The sequence below is a fragment of the Cricetulus griseus genome, chromosome 8 (assembly GCF_003668045.3).
Source record: "Cricetulus griseus strain 17A/GY chromosome 8, alternate assembly CriGri-PICRH-1.0, whole genome shotgun sequence".
Taxonomy (NCBI): domain Eukaryota; kingdom Metazoa; phylum Chordata; class Mammalia; order Rodentia; family Cricetidae; genus Cricetulus; species Cricetulus griseus.
The window spans coordinates 21,628,029-21,647,881 of record NC_048601.1 but is presented as its reverse complement, the minus strand read 5'-3'; the positions used below and the strand labels follow the sequence as shown (position 1 = coordinate 21,647,881).

At 50.7% G+C, this 19,853-nt stretch overlaps 2 protein-coding genes across 3 annotated transcripts; both read right to left on the bottom strand.

The window, feature by feature from the left end:
- Positions 1-456: 456 nt before the first annotated feature.
- On the bottom strand, positions 457-9,492 carry Eno2 (enolase 2). Of its 2 annotated transcripts, XM_027428238.2 has the most exons (13): positions 9,375-9,485; positions 8,598-8,815; positions 8,152-8,251; positions 7,563-7,658; positions 7,416-7,474; positions 7,037-7,106; positions 6,521-6,654; positions 6,132-6,354; positions 4,032-4,229; positions 3,133-3,334; positions 2,774-2,882; positions 1,768-1,826; positions 457-1,484 (listed from the first exon to the last, which is right to left on the bottom strand). In XM_027428238.2, the coding sequence occupies exons 2-13, from the start codon at positions 8,697-8,699 to the stop codon at positions 1,415-1,417; spliced, it is 1,422 nt and encodes a 473-aa protein (XP_027284039.1). In that variant the 5' UTR covers positions 8,700-8,815; positions 9,375-9,485; the 3' UTR covers positions 457-1,414. The 2 variants fall into 2 exon arrangements, with proteins under 2 accessions (XP_027284039.1, XP_027284040.1); XM_027428239.2 differs by lacking the exon at positions 8,598-8,815 and having other exon boundaries at positions 9,375-9,492.
- Positions 9,493-10,530: 1,038 nt separating this feature from the next.
- Positions 10,531-19,272, bottom strand: Lrrc23 (leucine rich repeat containing 23). Its single transcript, XM_035448725.1, has 6 exons — positions 19,111-19,272; positions 18,918-19,027; positions 18,245-18,498; positions 15,947-16,077; positions 13,510-13,646; positions 10,531-10,981 (listed from the first exon to the last, which is right to left on the bottom strand). Exons 1-6 carry the CDS (start codon positions 19,234-19,236, stop codon positions 10,708-10,710), a joined length of 1,032 nt encoding a protein of 343 aa, XP_035304616.1. The 5' UTR covers positions 19,237-19,272; the 3' UTR covers positions 10,531-10,707.
- Positions 19,273-19,853: the final 581 nt, after the last annotated feature.

Here is a 19,853-nt window from a genome sequence, read left to right as displayed (position 1 = left end):
TCTTTCTTTAGTCAAAAATGTTGGGAACCAGAAACACCTTACTTCTTACACACACTAACCCTGACATTTGAGGGAGTCCTGACCGAACATTAAAAATCCTTAGTTCATGAAAGAAAGAAAGAAAGAAAGAAAGAAAGAAAGAAAGAAAGAAAGAAAGGAAAAAAAGCAGATAAAATCAGATCTCGGAGTCTTAGGTTACCCTGACCAACAGAGCGAGTTCCAGGACAGCCAGGGCTACACAGAAACCCTATCTCAAACAAACAAAAAAACAAAAGAAGGCAGAATCAACATGAACCCCCCCCACCTAGTCAGCAATGCCACAGACTTGGTCATATGTTCAGTGGCTTTCCTATTTTTGTGTCCTCCCCGGCTCTGCTATCTACTTTCACCAGTATCCAGTCCTTTGTCTCCCCTTTTCTCCTATGGAGCAGAGAGTAAAACTCCTCAGACACAGGGTGGTGCACTGTGATTCAGATTTTAATGGCGGTGCTCATTTCAAAGCCACAAAGATGATGGTAACTTTGGAACGTGGCATGGGAGGGGGTGAGGCAGTGCTCTGGTGCAGCTGGAGAAAGACCTAGGGCTGGGGAGAGAGTCGTGGGGAAAAGCCCTCCAGGCACACAGCGACATTCTGTGAAGTACAAGCTTCAGTTAGTGCACTGGGTGAAATCATCGCTAAGGCTCTTTTCTGTTACCCTTCCCATGCTAGCAAAATTGCCCATCCCAGGCCTTGGGATGCAGACACATGAAATACAGATGCCGAGTCCTGTCAAGTTATGTCAGTTTCAGACTATAGTTATGGGGATCTGACTGACTGACAAGCTGAACAATAAATAAATAAATAAATAAATAAATAAATAAATAAATGTGTGCACGCATGCACACACACACACACACACACACACACACACACACACACACACACACTAAAGCCTTACCAAACATGATCACACATCCAGCACTCCCCAAACACCAGCTCTATGCATAGGTCATGGCTTATACACAACATGAAAAACAACATGAAAGCATGTGTGCCGCCAGCCACATGGCCCCATTCTAAATACATCAGCACACCAGCCCTGAAGCTCCTGTCACACAACGATGGCTCTTCTGTAGACCACCTCCTAATCTTCATTCCCACTTCCAGCATCTTCTTCTTTTTTTTTTTTCTTTTTAGAAGAGAGAATAGACAGGAAAGTGGGAAGAATGGAATCCCAAAAACGGGTCCAGAGAGGAGGAAGAGCAGAGACAGCAAGGGGTTGTGGCAACCATGAGCAGCCAGAGCAGGTAAGTTGAGGTGTTCTGGGTGACTTTGGGCTCAAGGTATCAGTGTGAACTATGGCAGGTCAGGACAGCAAGAAGGAGGCTTCAGGAGGGTGAGATGGAGGGTCCAGTCTTCAGGCAAGCAGAGGGCTCACAGCACGCTGGGATTTCGGAAATTATGTCCGGCGAATCGAGCTTCGTCCCCCAGCTCTTCTTCAATTCTGAGAGATGATCCAGAAGGATTGCAGTCAGGGGAGCAGGAGGGACCTGCTTTTCTCTCTGGGTCCCTCCAGTCTCCTTTGAAGACTACCCCGGGGTGAACATTCCCTGGCTTTAGTGTGACCTTAGCAATCTGTCAATCGGACCATCCCTAAACCCACTAAGCAAAAGTATTTTCTTGGCATCAACTCCTATCCTGGTCCTGAACCATAGAGATGGAATGATGGCCTAATGGGGTGTTTAGTCCCGGGTCTCGGGTTCTTGTCCTTCAGGGACCCTCCTCACCTCATGAGCTGGTTGTACTTCGCCAGGCGTTCAGACCTGCATGGGGCCCCAGTCTTGATCTGAAACATTCCAGGGGATATGCAACTTAAAGATTTCCTTCACCTGCTCAAACAACCCTAACTCCCTCCAGTTCCATTTTTAAAATTTTGAGACAGTTTCATGAATGTTGGCCTCAAAAGTGACAGGCTAGCCTTGAATTCCTGAGCCTCCCGCCTCTACTTCCCAAGGCATGTGCCACCAAGTCCAGGTTGTCTGTTTATTTATTTTGGTTTTTCAAGACAGGTGTCTCTGTGTAGCCCTGACTGTCCTGGAATTCATCCTACACACCAGGCTGGTCTTGAACTTATAGAGATCCTCCTGCCTCTGCCTCCTGAGCGCTGGGATTAAAGGCGTGCACCCATCATACACTACTTTTTGTTTTTTTAATAGAACCCAGGACCTTGCACTCTGCAACTGAGCTAAACCTCCAGCCCTGAAACTTCTACTCTGCATTTGTGTTAATTAATTGAATTGTAAATGAATTGTAAAAGTCAATACCCTATTCATTTTGTGTCTGTTTATATGTCTCAGAGTCTGCTCATGCAACGGAGTGCATGAAGAGGTCAGAGGGCAACTGGTGGGAGTTGGTTGTTTCCTTCTAATGTGGGAATCCCAGGAACCAAACTCAGCGTTGTCAGCCAGGCCCGGCACTGGGCTCCTTACCACTGAGTTATCTCACCAGCTCACAACTTCTACCCTGTTAACTCTTGTTTGTAAGACAGGATCTCTCTGTGTAGTCTTGGCTGTTCTAGAACTCACTATAAGACCAGGCTGGCCTCCAACTCACAGAGATCCACCTGCCTCCCCAGTGCTAAGATTAAAGGTGTATGATGCCAATGACTGGCAAAACTTCTACTCTTGAAGTTTCTCTGACTCTCGATCTTCCGTCAGAAGAGTAACTACCTGGGCCTAGAACCCATCAGCCCTATAAATAGCTCTCCTAATACCTCAGACTAGCTCTACTCACCTGGCCTGTGCACAGTCCCACTACCAGGTCAGCAATGAATGTGTCCTCTGTTTCTCCAGAGCGATGACTCACCATAACCCCCCAGCCATTCTCCTGGGCCAGCTTGCACCTGTAGTATACACCGGCACTGACCTTCTGCCCCAAGGCACAGGTATTCCCTGCCGGCCCCAGGCTTGGTCTATGTTAAGAAACACCTGGAGGAAAGTGACTAAACGGGAAATGGGGATGGAGCATGGATTATAGAGAATAAAAGTGAGAGGGTTTCATCAACATTCCAGGGCAGAATCGGGCTAGGAAGACTTGGAAGAGGAACCCTGAAGGAACAAGGGCCAGGTGGGAGAAGGCCGGAAGCCACTCACGCTTGGATGGCTTCTGTGACTGAGCCAATCTGATTGACCTTGAGCAGCAAACAGTTGCAGGCCTTTTCCTCCACGGCCCGCTCGATACGCTTTGGGTTGGTCACCGTGAGGTCATCACCCACTATCTGGATGCCGACATTGGCTGTGAACTTGGACCAAGCTGCCCAATCATCCTGGTCAAAGGGGTCTTCAATGGAGACCACTGGGGAGGGAGTGGACAGGGACTGTTGATGCTTCTTGAGCTCTGGAGGGACACCCTCCTTTGACTTGCCACCCAGCAAAGCCTCCTCATGCTTGTCCCCGCTCCTTCCCAAGCAAGCCTGCCCGGATTCCTATCATTTCATACAAGTTTCAGTGACCAGGGAGCTGACATTCTTCATACCCTCTCTTAGTTCTGGTCTTACTGCCTGGAAGTCCTTCCTCATTGCTAGTCTAACTCTTTCCTTCTCAACTGGTATCTATTTAACTCTGTCTCAGGAAGATGGGGACAGTGGCCTCCACAGAGTGGGGTAGAAGCCCTTGGTAGACATGGAGACTCTAACTCAGTGATCCTTCCCAGGCAGCAGTGCCAACTTCTTTCAGGATCTACCTTCGTCAAAGATACCCAAGCCTGCCACTTTTCTCTTCCATCCATCCAGGTCTTCCCATCCCTGCTCCCTCCAGAGTCCTCCCTAGGACCCAGTAGCTCTTAGAACCCAGGTTCCGAAACAGACGGAGGAGAGCCATGACACTCAAAGCACAGCTCTGCAGGAACCTCCTTCCCCTTCTCCCTACTTCTCAGGCTCCGCGGGACATCACCTAGCACCTGACTGCACCCCATAAAGTTCACGGTTGTCCTACAGGGACCCTGACTACTTATCTTCTCCCCCTTTTCTATCTCCCACAGCCCTAGCTCTCACCAGGATAGTTCCGAACAAAGTCCTGGTACAGTGCCCCCAGCTGGTCCCCACTGATGTATCGGGAAGGGTCAGCGGGAGACTTGAAGTCCAAGTCGTATTTGCCATCACGATAAAACTCAGAGGCAGCGACATCCATGCCAATCACCATCTTTTCCGTGTAGCCAGCCTTGTCGATGGCTTCCTTCACCAGCTCCAAGGCTAGGGACAAACACAGTGAAGTTATAAGTAGGAGAAATAGGTAGGAAGGAAAAAAATGAACAGTGTAAGGAGGGGACTGCTGTAGGGGAGGTGTGGCTAACTAAGGTCTGGGGAGAGACTATCTGGGGAGACAGAGGAGAGGGATTCTGTTACTAGTAGTGTTGGTCCCCCTCCTCCCAACCGTCCCCTACACTCCCACTCCACCACACCACATCCTGGTGCTGGGCCCTGAACCTAAGGCCTCATTCATTTAGGCAAGTTCTCTGCCCCTGAGCCACATTCCCACCCCCTTTTCGTTTTCATTTTGAGAAAGGGTCTAAGTTATGCAGGCTGGCCTTGAACTCACTCTGTAGCTTAGACATGCCTTGAACTTTCAATTCTCCTTCCTCAGCCTCTAAGTAGTTGGGGATGACAGGTTTGCACCACCAGGCCTGGCAAGCAGTGTGTGTGTGTGTGTGTGTGTGTGTGTGTGCACTTTAAGATTATCTAAAATTCATTTTTGTTTTATGTGTATTAAGTATTTTGCCTACATATATGTATCTGCTCCATGTCCATACTGGTGCCCACAGATGCCAGAAGAGTGTTAGGTCCCCTGAAATCACATGGGTGTGGAGAACCAAAAGCAGCCAGTGTCCTTAACCGCTGAGCCATCTCTCCAGCTCCTAGTGGTTTTCTTTGGTACGGTATCAGCATTTTACATATATTATCTCACTTAGTCCTCAAAGAAATTTATAGAAGTTGCATTATTCCTGAGTTTAAGGTCAACCTGGTCTGCCCAGAGAGTCTCAGGGATGTACCTTCCTCTATCTGGAATTAAGGGTGAGCACCTCCATGCCCTGCTCAAATGCTTGGATCTTTTATTTTATTTTGTTTTCCTTCCTGTTTGTTTGTTTGTTTTTGTTTTTTGAGACAGGGTTTCTCTATGTAGCCCTGGCTGTCCTGGAACTCATTCTGTAGACCAGGCTGGCCTTGAACTCACAGAGATCTGCCTGCCTCTGCCCCCCCTTCCCCCCCCAGTGCTGGGATTAAAGTTGTTTGCTACCACTGCCTGGCAAATGTGTGGCTCTTAAACAGACCACTTCTGCATCTTTATTGTTGTTATTATTATTATTCTCTTTTCTTTCTTTTTAGACATGGTTTTATGTAGCCCAGGTTGGCTTCAAGCTCGTAGCAACCCATACGCCTTAGCCTCACAAGTGTTGGGGATTCCAGCCAATAACTTTGCAATGTTCAAATAAATGCAAGAAATCTGATTCCAGAGCAGTCTGTGCACGACTGTGTGTCAACATGCATGCGTGTGTGTGTGTGTGTGTGTGTGTGTGTGTGTGTGTGTGTGTGTGTGTGTGTGTGTGTGTGTGAGTGTGTGTGTGTGTGCGGGTGTGTGCCCACAAGCATGCGCATATATGTACATTTGTGTGGGGGGTGGTGGCCACAGCCAGGCTGAGCAGGTGTTCTGCCTCTGAGCCATACTTCCTGCTAGTACCTTCACTGTTAACCTTTACAGTCCCCCTTCTGCAGCACAGAGAATGTAGTGATCCTAGACACCTTCTAAGAGGCTGGGACGGGATGGCACTGAAGGGTAATTACCTCCCTCCAGCATGGTATATGTCATCTAAGTCTGTGGCATTACAGGAGGAAATGGACCTTACCCAGACCACTTCCCAATATTCTCACCAGTTCCATTGAGGACCTATGCTAACAGACTCGGCTGGGCAGGTAAGAGACTGATAACCACATGCACATGTGAAATCAGAAGGCTTCCTGGAGTCCACCCTAAGGGCTGGTACCTCTTGAGATTTTCAGAAGTTCAAGGACCTTCCTCTACCAGTACCCCTCAGGGCCCACGTGTGCCACCTTTCCCGGTGTGGGACTCAGAGCTGGAGTAAGGGCTCCCGGCCTCACCTTCACTGTTCTCCAGGATATTGGGAGCAAAGCCACCTTCATCCCCCACATTAGTGGCATCCTTGCCATACTTGTCCTTGATGACCCCCTTGAGTGTGTGGTACACCTCTGCCCCAAGTCGCATGGCATCCCGGAAGCTCTCAGCACCCACTGGGAGGATCATGAACTCCTGCATGGCCAACTTGTTCCCAGCATGAGAGCCACCATTGATCACATTAAAAGCCTGGGGAGCCACAGATGGTCAGAGTCACAGAGTCACAGGAGAGCCAAAGAGCCTTTCCCTTCTGCCCAAAGCCCCCCCAGTGCCAGGCTCACATCCCCATCCTCTCTTCCCCTCATCCCTCACCAGACTGCATGCTCCCTCCTCCTTTGGAAGAGGCCAGGCTCACCGGCACAGGCAGGATGAGGTCCGAGTTCCCAGCCAGTTGAGCAATGTGGCGATATAGGGGCAGGTCCCTCTCAGCTGCCCCAGCCTTACACACAGCCAGAGACACACCCAGGATGGCATTGGCCCCAAACTTGGCTGGGAGATTACAGGGGAAGACACTGAGCAAAAATGTCTCTCTCTCTCCCTTTCCCCACCTAGTACTCCCTAGAAAAGCTAGCAAATGAGATTTCCCAACCCCCACCCCGCCCCCAACCTCCAGCAGCAACTCATTCATTTTCTACTACAAATAGTGGGGTTGGGGGAGGAGGTGACAAGAAAGAGAAGGCCTCACCTCTCCCTAAACATCCCCCGGACTACCTCATACCAACTCCTGTCTTTATGTCTCTCCCTGTCTAATGTCACACCCACCCTCCGCAGCGGCTTTGGGGGAGGGAGGAGGAGGCCCTCTGACACTGCGTCCACAGCCCAGCCCCTTCAGCTCTCTGTGCTGTCCTGGTCCAGCCCAGCGCCTGCTTACATTTGTTCTCAGTGCCATCTAACTCCAGCATCAGGTTGTCCAGTTTCTCTTGCTCCACCACGGAAAGACCCTGTGGGCAGAGCCCCCATTACCCAGAGTCTACATGGAGGCCGGGCCCTAAGACAGAGGGCCCCCTCATTCACACACAGTCTTCCATGTGAGTAGGGTCCCACCAGATTCCTGTGACAGTGGCGTGCCCTGCCAGTTTTAGGGACCGTGAGTTCCTGCAGGGGCAGCAAGCAGTGTTTTTCCCAGCTCCCCTTTGTAACCACAATTCCTAAAGTGTGGACTTTTCTGCATCCCCTTGTCCCTCCCTGGATCCAAGATTTCTTCTAGGACTCTGGTCTAGTAGCCACCCCCAGGAAAGAGCGGGCCTCACTGAGCTGACGAGGGCTGGTGCAATGGTGGTGTTGATGTGGTCTACTGCCTTCAGGACACCTAGAAAGAGGAAGAAGACCTGGTCAGTCCAGGAGGGGGTGGAGAGGAAAGGAAGAGATGGGGCCCGCTAGGAGAGGGATGTGGTCACCTTTGCCTAAGTAACGCTGTTTGTCTCCATCCCTTAGCTCCAGGGCCTCATAGATGCCAGTGGAGGCTCCACTGGGGACTGCAGCCCGGAAAAGACCTGGAAGAAGACACAATGAGGAGGAAGGAGGGAGGAAGCTCTGGGCCAAGGCTTCTTTGAGCCTTCCAGCCTCAACTCCTACGTGCTACGTCCAGACTTCGCCCCATACTGTTCCCTGACACCCCTGGCAGATTCACACACACTCACACTGTGTCAGCTGCACAAGCAGGGCCCCCTCATCCGCCCATCTGAGGCCTCACAGGCACGTGTGGGAGGCCACAGAAACAAAGCTATGCTAGGCAGAGCATGCGTGCTCCTGGGCTCGCACAGGCACACAGACAGACAGAGGCCCCAGGGCCTTTCTCATTCTGAACTAGAACACAGACCCATCTAGCTTAGCTCCGCAAGTCAAGGAAATTCAGACTCCACAATCCAGCCTGTGGGACCTGGCCTAGCACCCCCTGGCCCTGGGTATGAAGGAAAACCTCTGAAACCTGCCAGACGCAGCATTGGGGAAGTGGGGGCTGTGGAAAGCGCATGCCCCGCCCATCACCTTTGGCAGTATAGAGATCCACCTCCACGGTGGGATTCCCACGGGAGTCCAAGATCTCTCGGGCCCAGATCTTCTCTATAGACATGATGATGGTTGGGATCTGCTTGGGTGGAAGTGGAGGAAGGAGAAAGATCAGAGGCTTAGAAGGGTGGAGCTTGAGGCCGGTGGGAGGGGCCAGAGGCTGGGAGGGCCGGGAAAGAGGTTACTGCAGTGGGTAGGGGGTGGGGAGGAGCAGGCTGCAGTCAGCCACTGTAGAAGGGGTTTCCCTCCCCCATGGAGAGAGGAAAGGTCAATGCAGTGAGGAAGGGGAGGTCACTGCAGTAGGGGCGGGGTACGTCTCGTGACCAGATGGGAGAACACCGCAGTGACGAGGGGAGGGGCACGGGCAGCCCCTCAGCCTTCGCCCCTCAGCAGCTTCACCGACAGTGGGGTTCCCCTAGACTTCCCCAAGCCGGATGGCTGCCAGGCTGGCATTTCTTCCTTGGATGTTGGAACAGGAAGAAGCGGGGTTGTCTGAACAAGCGGAGCCCCAACTTGACAGTCCCCATACAGAGGGTCTATAAAACACTCCGGGGTCGCCACCTCTCTCCCAAATATGAGTTCCTCCTCTTTTCAAGAGGAGTCTGGGGACAGCATCCTGGGGTCAGGCTCCAGTCCCTAGAGGCTGCAGTGGGGAATGGTGAGGTAGTCCAGGCTGGACCCATCGTCTTCCCTACCCCCCAAACTCCCCACTCTTCTCATCCCTCCCCCATGCATCAGAGAATAGGAAATGTCAAAGGAGAGAGGCAAAGAGAAGGAGGCACCGAAGGACGACGAGTCTGGAGCCAGTCTGAGGCAGCCAAGGAAGGGTGAGAGAAGGTATCTCCCCAGACACCGAGCAAAAAGGACGTGCCAGGAAAGCACGCGCCGCCCGCCGAGACGTGGAACTTAAGAAACAAACTGGCCGGACCCCAGGCGAAGACCGGCGTGGGGAGAGGGGCAGGCGAGGGTGGAACCGTGCGGTTAGAGAAGCGGGTGCCGAGGGCTGGTACCTAAACCTGGAGGAGGTGAGAGCCGGGAAGCCGGGAGCTGTCCGGGGAGGCCGCGGATGGAGGGTGCTGGGGAAGGCAGGTGACAGGCAGGTGGGCAGCGTCACCCGCCCTGCGCGCCGAGCCCACGACAGCGGGGAGTGAACGCGGCAAGAAGGGAAGAGTAAGGGGGATGCGGCCCGATGCGGGCCTCACCTCGAGGACTGCAGACTCAGCCGGTGGCGGTGGCGGTGGCGGTGGCGGTGGCGGTGGCGGTGATGACGGTGGAGGCGCAGAGAGAGCAGGAGTGGTGGCGGCTGCGGCTCCCGGCGCAGGCGGGGGGGGGGAGAGGGGGGGGGAGGGGAAGGGGGCGGGCAGGGGGCGGTGCCTGTAGAGGCGGGCGCATGTGACCCGGGGCCCCGATGAGTCAAGAGCTGCAGGCGGAGACGCACGTACGAGCCAGCGGGCGAGCGAGCGAGCGCGGGTGGTGGCGTGGAGCCGAATGGGAGGGGGAGGGGCCGGGGCGATCCAGGACCAGGATGGCCACCCGGTCCGCGCACTGGCACTCGCTCATAACCCGTGTCCAGCCAAGGCGAGTGAAGCAGGCGCCGGCCTCGCTCCAGTACTGCGGCCGGCACTGACCCAGGCTGGTGGAGAAGCCCACCTAAGGGGCTCATCAACTCCGTCAGACACAATAATACCAAAATGCCTTTTTATTTGAAACCCGAATTGTCCCATCACAGCCCGCCTCATCAGCTCCTTTCTCCAGACAACCCCTACTAGCATCCTGGTTGCCCCGGACCTGCTTCTGGGCTGTCCTCAATCTAAGTCTCCAGACAGAACCTAGGAGTTTAGGCCCATAGAACAAGCCACAAAAAGATGACCACCAAAGAGCCTGAGCCTTGGGATATGATGGATTTCCAGTTCTGGAACAAAACGCAGCATGCCCGGATTCCTAGCACAGGACTATGAACGTGGTGGTCCCCCGCCGGAGTCTCATCAATTCTTGAGGCAATGGTCAATGAGGTCTTGGTTAATGGTCTCCTGGAAGAAGAGGACAGAAGTGAAGCTGGTGCCCCACTCGAAATGCCCACGTCCCTAGGCTTCTCGGTCTCTGCTTCACCATGCCCTCCTTTCGCCTCCCCACCAGTGTCCTGTTATTTTTAGGTTCAGATTTTTAGTGCAGGATCCTTTCCCTGGCCCAGCTGCATCCTCTAGACACCACCAGCCACCCCTCCCCCTGGGCTCCCCCATGCCCCCAGACCTATCTCCCTGCCGCATATGGCTGCACACCAGCCCTTCCGTCTGCCACTCCAATTCTCACTTTTCTGGGTTCTTTTATCTTTTTATCAGCTCTTCCTGGCCTCTTATCTTTCCTTTATACCTAAGATACCTCCAACTCCCAAGTCTGGTCTCTGCTGAGGGTTCTCCTGGCCTCTTCTGTGCGTTCAGCCTTTGGCCTCCGCTAGCTGCCTTCCCGCCCCCTCCCTAACGGTCCGTCCGTCCGTCCGTCCGTCCGTCCGTCCGCCCGCGTAGGCTGGAGGAGCGGCTAACTTGGAGGCGAGTATGGCTCCATGTCATGCTCTCCCTCCAGTTCCTGTTCCTGTTCCTCCTTCAGCCTCTGGCGGATCTCCTCCGCCTCAGCCCGGTCCTCATCCTCAAAGAACTCTTTGTCCAGACGCTCCAGGTGTGTCATCTGCACCAGGGCCTCCTGGCGGTAGTCGGTCTCATCTGCGCACGGGTTGTCCAACAACACCAAGGCTCGCAGCTTGGGCAGGTCCCGCAGTTTGGCCAGCTCCCCCAGGTCACTAATCATGTTACTCCTGTGGATGAAGTCACGAGGGCTTAAGTCAGGAACATGGGCTTTGATTGCTAGCAAGGAATTGGGCTTCCTCTGTAAGAACATCAGGCTGAGCCCTAAAAGCAATGACTGTCGAGGACTGTTCTGCCAAGCAAGTGTGGCCAGCCTTGGCCGGATGCAATTCCCCAGTCCCGCCTCTACCCTTCAAGGAATCCCTAGTTGCCACTAGGGATTCCTTGCTCTGTGATGTGTCTGTCACCTAAAATTTTGGAGCTGCATGCCGGGCGTTGGTGGCACACGCCTTTAATCCCAACACTCGGGTGGCAGAGGCAGGCGGATCTCTGTGAGTTCGAGGCCAGCCTGGTCTCCAGAGCGAGTGCCAGGATAGGCTTTAAGGCTACACAGAGAAACCCTGTCTCGAAAAACAAAAAGCAAACAAACAAACAAACAAAAAATTGGAGTAGCAGCTTTAGGCCTCATCCTGCCTTGTATTTGGAGAGGAAGGGCAAAACGTTCTTTATAGGAGCAGATATCTTCTGTGTCAGCCATATCACACCAGAGGTTAGAAGGGTCAGATCAGCAGGGAAGGAGCTCGTGCCTAAGTATGAGGTGCTGTGGAGTTGGAGTGCTGTGTGGATGCTTCCCTCAGTAAGGAGCTAGGGATGTACTGGGTCTCCCAGACTGAATAAAAAGGCCAGTCCTCTGACGCCGACTTCTGAGACTCTGTATGGAATGGCATATTCCTGGCTTTCAAACATTTATGAAATCATTCTTAAGTATGCCACTCTAAGCTCAATATATATTGTGGGCCTCCAGGAACATTTCCTACTTTGAGCTCTATTGGCATTTTATTGGGCTCTGTACATATTACACATGTGCGAGGCCTTGGGTTTGATTGATAGAACCACAAAAAAAAAAAAAATCAAAGAATTGTCCATCAGAAAAGAGGTGCTAAGAGAAAAATCCCTCTGACCCTGTGTGTGTCCAGTCATCTCTTTCCTTCCTCTTCCTCCCCTCCTTGTGTATATGTGGGAGGCGTGAAACAGAGCCTGGCTATGCAGCCCAGGATGTCCTTGAATTCTCTGAAATCCTCTTGCCTCAGCTTCCTAGGTGCTGGAATTATAGACAGGAGCCACCATGTCCCTTTGTTTTTGTTGCTGTCATTGTTTTGGTTTGATTTTGTTGTTGTTTATTTTTGGGGGGGTGTTTTGTTTGTCTTGCTATGTACCCTGGCTGGCACAGAAATACTATTTAGACCTGGCTACCACCTGAAGCTTGTAGTAGTCCTCCCCTCCTGCCTCTGACCTCTTGAGTGTTAGGGTTATGGGCGTGTGCTGCCACAGCCGGCCTTGAGTTTTTCTTTTCTTTCTTCTTTTTTGGTTTTTCAAGACAGACAGGCGTTTGCTGTATAGCCCTAGCTGTCCTGAAACTCGCTCTGTAGACCAGGGTGGCCTCGAACTCAGAGATCTTACCTGCCTCTGCCTCCCGACTGCTGGGGTTAAAGGCGTGGGCTACCACCGCCCTGCTACATCTTATGTTTACCATCAGTTAAGGACTGTCATCTCCAGGTAGTGTTCAGTTCAGGAAGAAAGAGACAAGAATGGAAAGGGTGACTGGGGCCTCGGAGACAAAAGGGCGTTTGTGTAAGATATAGACAGGAAAAGGCACTGGAGTCAGTCTGTGAATTGCTTAAAAAACAAGGACTAGCAGCATAGTGGTGAATGCCTATCTCAGCTACCCGGGAAACTGGGTAGAGATTGGGGCCAGCCTGGGTAACGTAGCAAGACCCCCATGTTTAAAAATGAAAAAGAAGCTAAAGTGGGACCAAGATCAAACTATAATGCACAAACTGACTTTGTGGAGTCCATTCTCTATGGAGAGATACCTTGCTCAGCCTAGACACGGGGCAGGGGGGCTGCCTTGGTCCTACCTCAGCAAGGTGTGGGACAGACTTAGTTGACATCCTAGGAGAGGCCTTACTCTGAGGAGTGAATGAGAGGTGGGATGGGGGAAGGAGGGGAGAACAGGAGGAGAGTAGGGAGGGGGAACTGGAATTGGAAAGTAAAAAATAAATTTAAAACCCCCTCCAAAACAAAACAAAAAAGAAAAGAAAAGAAAAAGAAGCCAAGCACTGTGTGGCACACACCTTTAACCCCAGCCCTCCTAGGAAGGTAGAGTCAGGAGAAACTTTGAGTTCAAGGCCAGAGAAACCCTGTACAAACCAAAAAAAGGGGGGGGGGAGAAAAAGAAGGAAAAAACAGGGACCATTTCTGATTCTTTTAGATGTTTCTAAAACACAGAGTAGGCCTCACTAAATACAGTATGTTCTTATTCATTATGGATTAAATTAACATAAGGACTCAGGGCTCCCAAGAAGATTGTGTTGCTCTCTGAAGTAAATGCCGAAGAAAGAGAGGAAAGCAGAGGGCAGGACTCGGAGAACAAGGTAAGGACCCAGCCGTGGGTTGCTGGGAGAGGACCACTGACTCAGAAGCTGCTCTTGGTGATGGGCAGATGCAAGGTGGGCCTTGGAGAGGACAAATCCCACACCTCAAGTTCAGGTACTGTAGTGACTTCATCTCCTTGGAGAAGCCGTCCAGAGTCTCGATCTGGTTGTCTCGGAGATGCAAGGTGGTCAGGTTGCTGAGGTTCTCCAGGCCTTCGATCTTCTTCAGCATGTTCTGAGCCTGCACCCAGCACACAATACATTGACTCAGAGGGGGAGCACAAAGAGGGACGTGGGAAAGGGTGATGAAGCAAAGAAGAAATCCAGGTAGAGAGGGGGGCATGGAGAAGGAGAGTAGGGGTACATAAGAGAGTGTGGTCGAGAGGATAAAGAAGTCCCAAACTAGGTATGGTGGCCCACCCCCCAAATCCTAGTATTCTGGAGGCAGAGGCAGGGAGATTGTAGCCTGGGCTACTTAGTGGGTCTCCAGGCATGCCTGGACTATAGTGTGACACCCTATTTCAAATACCACCCCCAAAAAACAGACAAAGAAGGAATCAGTAGGATTGCTGCATCAACCAAGCCTGACAACCTGATTCATTTGCCAGCACCCACCCAGTGGGAAGAGAACTAACGCCTGCAAGTCATCTTGGACTCCATCTGCATCTCCCTCATAAAGAAGTCACTGTAAAGTGATTTTTTTTTTCTGAGGCAGGGTTTCTCTGTGCTTTGGAGGCTATCCTGGAACTAGCTCTTGTAGACTAGTTCGAGTGGTCTTGAACTCAGACTGTAAATTAATTTTTAATTTAAAAAGAGAAAGAAATTTAAAGACTAGATTTCCCAGAATTACAAAAAATAGGATGATGATAAAAATAATATAAAAAATATGCTACTGGAAACTAGAAATGTATACTAGTTTCTGGGCTAGTTAGGCAGTTTGGTGGTAGCACACTCCTATAGTGTGTACAAAGGCACTGGTTTCAATCCCCAATACCAACAAAACAAAACAAAACAAAAACACACACAAAAAATAAAAGGAAAGGAAGGAAAGAAAAAAAGGTAGACATAGGAAAAGGAAAAGAAGAAAGAAGCTGCTACTACAACAAACGCTCAGCTGTGCTCTCTTGCAGCCCATCCCGCCAAGGCCATCTCTGATTACAGAAGGGCCGCTTGAACCTGCCCTTGGCCCAGGAGGCCCATTAGCTCATCGAGGAGTGGCTGTAGTACCAGTCCAGAAAGCAGCATGCCCAGCCTAAAGGGACAGACCCTTAGAGGCTGACACAACAGTGCACAGCTGTGACCCCAGCTACATAAGGAGTTCAGACCAGTGTAGACTATACAAGGAGACCCTGTCTCAAAAGTAAAGCAAACCTGGGGCCAAGGCAATGGCTCAGCAGTTAAGACCACCTGCTGCTGTTTCCGAAGACCCAGGTTCAGTTCCCAGCACCCACATGGCAGCTCACAACCACCTGTGACTCCAGTTCCAGGGACCTCACCTCCCTCCTGATCTCCAGTGACACCAGGCACACACATGCCACTACACAGACATGCATGCATACATACATACATATATACATACATAATATGGACAAAACACTCATAGACATAAAAGTAAATATTCTTTAAAAGTAAAGTAATAAGCCGGGTGTTGGTGGCGCATGCCTTTAATCCCAGCACTTGGGAGGCAGAGGCAGGCGGATCTCTGTGAGCTCGAGACCAGGCTGGTCTACAGAGAAAGTTCCAGGACAGCCAGAGCTACACAAAGAAACCCTGTGTCAAAAACAAAAACAAAACAAAACAAAACCAAAAGTATAGTTGATTATAATGGTCCATACTGGAATCCTGGCACTTAGGAGGTAGAGGCAGGAAGACCAGGAGGAGTTCAAGGTACTCCTCAACTACATAGTGATTTCAGGGCTATATAAGACCCTGTCTCTGGCCAGGTGGTGGTGGCACACGCCTTTAATCCCAGCACTCGGGAGACTGAGGAAGGTGGATCTCTGAGTTCCAGGCCAGCCTGGTCTATAGAGCAAGTTCCAGAACAGCTAAGACTACACAGAGAAACCCTGTCTTGACCCCAGCAACCTCCAAAGACTCTGTCTCAATAAATAAATAAATAAATAAATAAATAAATAAATAAATACTAAATAAACATTTAAGTGGCCTCCTTAGCCTGCTTTCCATACCTGAATAGCTCATTTTGCAACAGCCTGTATCAAAACATTTTCTCTGCATTTTCCACACAATGTAAATTGTAGTCCTGCTAGATTGGAAGCCTACCTTTCTTGCTCCCTCTCCCTTATTCCCTCCCTTTCACTCTAAGAGACAGAGTCTTATTCTGTAGTCTAGGCTGGTCTCTAACTCTCCGCCTCCCAAGTACTGGGAATATAAGCATAAGCCTGTGTTGTCTTAACATTTCCAGGGTATCAGACGCCGTGCAAGCACTCATCACCCTCATGGTGGTGAAGCTAGCGGCTGAGCCTGCTGGAAGCCAGGGCTGTGCTCCCTTTCTCTGCACCACCCTAGGGCCCAGTGTGCTACCAGGAAGAGATTCTTCAGCTTAGGAAGGTTGAGTCCCAGAGTGCTTTCTATCTGGTTCCCTCGAAGTTCCAGGGTGTGCAGGCTAGTCAGTCTTTCGGGATCCAGTCCAGTCACTTGGTGGATGCGGTTCCCTGCAGAAGAGGAGGGTATCAGACACTCAAAGGTCCAGTGGCAATGTTCAACGTTAGAAATCTTGCCCAACCCTCCATCCTCTCTCCCTCTAATGCAGGGTAGAAGGGGGGGGAGGAACAACCCCAGAATAGTCTCTTTGGAGCCCCAAGGCAAGTGGGCAGGAAGGTTTGTCTGTCTGTACTTTGAGAATGAATTAGTGATGCCTAAGCAACGCACCCTTCCCTCCTGAACGATGACTTCCTCCCCTCCAGCACATTTTCCGTCAAATGATGTTTTCCCTAAACAACCAGTTTGAAATTGTCATCTGTGCTGGACCTAGTGGTTCAGTCCTACAGTTCCACTTACCTAAGAACCTGAAGTGGCAGACTCATAAATCTAAGGCCTTCCTGGGCTACTATGGGGTGAGTGAGTTCAAGGCAAACTTGGGAAACTTATGAGACCCTATCTCAAAATTAAAAGTAAGTCGAGGCTGGAGAGATGGTTCAGTGACTCAAACTACTGACTGCTCTTCCAGAGGTTCTGAGTTCCATTCCTAGCAACCAAATAATGACTTACAACTATTTATAACAGGATCCAATGCTGTCTTCTGGAGTGTAGGTGTACATGCAGACAAAGCACTCATACATAAAATGCATAAATAAACCTTTAAAAATCTTACTAAATAATAATATTAAAAGGTTATAATTGAGTGGGCCAGTGGTGGCACACACCTTTAGTCCCAGCACTCGGGAGGCAGAGGCAGGTGGATCTCTGTGAGTTCGAGACCAGCCTGGTCTACAAGAGCTAGTTCCAGGACAGCTTCCAAAGCCACAGAGAAACCCTGCCTCGAAAAACAAAAACAAGTTGTAATTGAACTGGGGATATGGTTTAGTGGGAGAGTGCTTGCCTGGCATGCACAAGGCCCTAGTTCAATCCTTTGTAACACACACACACACACACACACACACACACAGAGAGAGAGAGAGAGAGAGAGAGAGAGAGAGAGAGAGAGAGAGAGATTGTTACCTGTGCCTTTCACAATGGCATTTCCCCCAATCTATTTTTCAATAGAATTTATATCCTTTTTGAGTTATGTTTTTCTGTTTTATTTTTTTAGACAGGGTCCCACTCTGTAGGCCAAACTGACCGGTAACTCCCTATGAAGCCCAGACTGGCCTTGAACTCTAGCAATCTTGCTTTGGCCTCCAGCATGTAGGAATTAGAGTTGCCAGCCACCAAGCCTGGCTTATAATTACTTATTATGATCATTGTTAATTGTCCATCACCCTAAACCAGAATGGACTCTACATAAGAATAGAGATTTTTGGTTTTGCTCATTGCTGTATCTCTAGCATGAAGAATTGGCATAAAAATAAGGAGAGGCTGGAGAGACGGTTCAGTGGTTAAGAGCACTGGTTGGTCTTCCAGAGGACCTGGGTTCAGTTCCCAGCAACCAGATCAGGCAGATCACAGGAGACCTGACACTTTCTTCAGGTTTCTGAAGACACCTGTACATATTCATACCCATGTAATTAAAAATAAAATTAAAAAATAATATTGTAGTGAACTATAATAAGTCCAGTCCTCATATAAGTATAGGCAAGGCTTTTTTTTTTTTTTTTTTTTTTTTTTTTTTTTTTTTTTTTTGGTTTTTCGAGACAGGGTTTCTCTGTATTGCTTTGGAGGTTGTCCTGGAACTCTCTCTGTAGACCAGGCTGGCCTGGAACTCACAGAGATCCACCTGCCTCTGCCCCCTGAGTGCTGGGATTAAAGGTGTGAGCCACCAACAGCCAGCATAGGCAAGGCATTAATACTGAATTATATCCCCAGTACTGCGCATATCCTAACAAATAAATGAATGAATCCATAGATAGCTATGTGGCTCAGCCAGGAGTCCTATACTGTGGTGATATTTTAGACAAAAAAAAGAGGAAATGTGGTGATATTCTGTTTATGATCTAACAAATAAAGCTTGCCCAAAGATCACAGAAGCAGAGCAGCCAGCCACTAGAGAGTTCTCACCTCTACCAATGCTCAGATCAAAGGGGCGTTCCTGTCCTCAGACTGCATCTGTCTCCACCAAACCCCAGGCTACACTGAGCTCCTGTCTCCTCCCACCATACTGCCTACTTCTGTCAGCCCCATGCTCAGAAGGAAAGTTCTGTGTATCTCTTCCCAAGGACCCACCTTTGAGATCCAGGCTTCCTAGACGGGGATGAAAGATGCCTTCAGTGTCCGTGATCTGGTTGTAGGAAAAACTGGCAATCTGCAGGTAGGGCAGTTCGTTCAGCCGAGCACTCCGAAACTGGTTCCCATCAGCCTTGAGCCACAGGAGGTGGGTGAGAGAGTTGAGCGGCGACAGGTCTGTAAGGTGATTCTCAGAAATGTCCACATAGCGAAGGTGAATGTAGGAGCGCAACAGGTAGATGTCTGTGAGGTCCCTAGGAGACAGCAAGGGGCGGCGCCACCAGAAAGGATAAGAACCCAGCAAGATCTGGAAAAGGTGCTCTCCAGAGGGCAACAGAGACAGCTTATCAACGGGATGACGGAGTGGGAGGGGGGAAAAGGAGGCAGGTGGAGTTTTGTTCTTGTTTTTCAGTGCAGAGATGAAAACCAGGGCCTTGTACAATGCTAGACAAACCCTCATTGCGGAGTCTCTGCCTAGCTTGGAGACATAGCTTAGTGTGTGTGGTGGGGAATGCTTGTCTAGCATGTACAAGGAGCAACAAGATCATGGACACTGAGGGCATCTTTTCATCCTTCTCTTCCCATGAGATCAGATCGGAGAGACAAGCTCTGGTCAAAACATTCAGGAACGAGAGAAGGGAGGCTCGTGGTGCTCCAGTTTCTCCGTCCTCACCTGTCTTTAACCTCCAGCTTAATATAAGCGTGAGCCAGTCCATTGCCAGTCTTGCAGAGTAAAGACAGCCCTTCCTTCATCATGGCCTCCGTGAGGGGTGTGGGCATCCACTGCAAGAGGCGGGCAGTAAAGGCGTCACTTTACAACTCCCCTCGAGCCCCAGAGCCCCAGGGCCCCTCCTCCAGGCTCTCACTTCCTCGGAAACTTCCTCCCCCTCCTTTTTGTAGTCATCCCACTCCTCCGTCTCCTTGTCATCATCCTCTTTTTCCAGGTCATCCTGGTCTGGCTCAATGTCATCCAGATCATCTTCATCCGACATCTTTCTCCCCTCTGCCCTCTTGAGTCAGATGAAATTCAGTCCTGGTGCTGAGAAAGGAGACGTTAAGTTCCCACGCCACCAAATCCTCCTGTACAGCCTCGTGACTGCTGACCCCCGGCCTGTGCATCGTCCCTCGTCCCGGAGAACATCTCTGGACTCCCAACCTCTGCTTGGAGGACCCCACTCCCTACAGGACACCTTCCCATACCCCTGGCCCTTTCCTGCCTTCACAGTGGCTCCAACTCTGTCCCAGCAACCCAGTGTCCCTGCTTCCTGAATTCCCTCTGATAGAGTTCTACACGTCTTCCTAAAATCTCCCCACCTACACCTCACCTCCAGGTTCCCTTCCACCCCCAACCCCTGCTCCACTCATTGCTTCTGATGCGATAGATCGCTCTGTTTAACACCATTGCGCAGACGCACAGTCTCCAACCCAATTCGCCTTTGGAGGGAGGCGCAGACCCTGGTTCTCTTCCTCTAGAGTAGTTATGGAGAGGATCTTGGTGCTGAGAGGCCAGGACTGCTTTTTGGAAGACGCATCGGGGGCGGAGTGGGGGTGGGGTACTCCGGGCTGTATACTGTTGTTATGGCAACGGGGCGGGGACGCTTGGCTTTGC

What these genes read in the sequence shown, in the direction of transcription:
- Lrrc23 (XM_035448725.1), bottom strand. Translation starts at nt 19,236, where the DNA reads ATGTCGGATGAAGATGATCTGGATGACATTGAGCCAGACCAGGATGAC. An exon ending in GGGAGGAAGTTTCCGAGGAA is followed by an intron (nt 19,028 to 19,110) that starts GTGAGAGCCTGG and finishes CGCCTCTTGCAG; the next exon opens with TGGATGCCCACACCCCTCAC. An exon ending in AAGCTGGAGGTTAAAGACAG is followed by an intron (nt 18,499 to 18,917) that starts GTGAGGACGGAG and finishes GCTGTCTCCTAG; the next exon opens with GGACCTCACAGACATCTACC.
- Eno2 (XM_027428238.2), bottom strand. Translation starts at nt 8,699, where the DNA reads ATGGGGACTGTCAAGTTGGGGCTCCGCTTGTTCAGACAACCCCGCTTC. An exon ending in GGATCTCTATACTGCCAAAG is followed by an intron (nt 7,659 to 8,151) that starts GTGATGGGCGGG and finishes GTCTTCTTCCAG; the next exon opens with GTCTTTTCCGGGCTGCAGTC. An exon ending in AAGTACAACCAGCTCATGAG is followed by an intron (nt 1,485 to 1,767) that starts GTGAGGAGGGTC and finishes ATCATCTCTCAG; the next exon opens with AATTGAAGAAGAGCTGGGGG.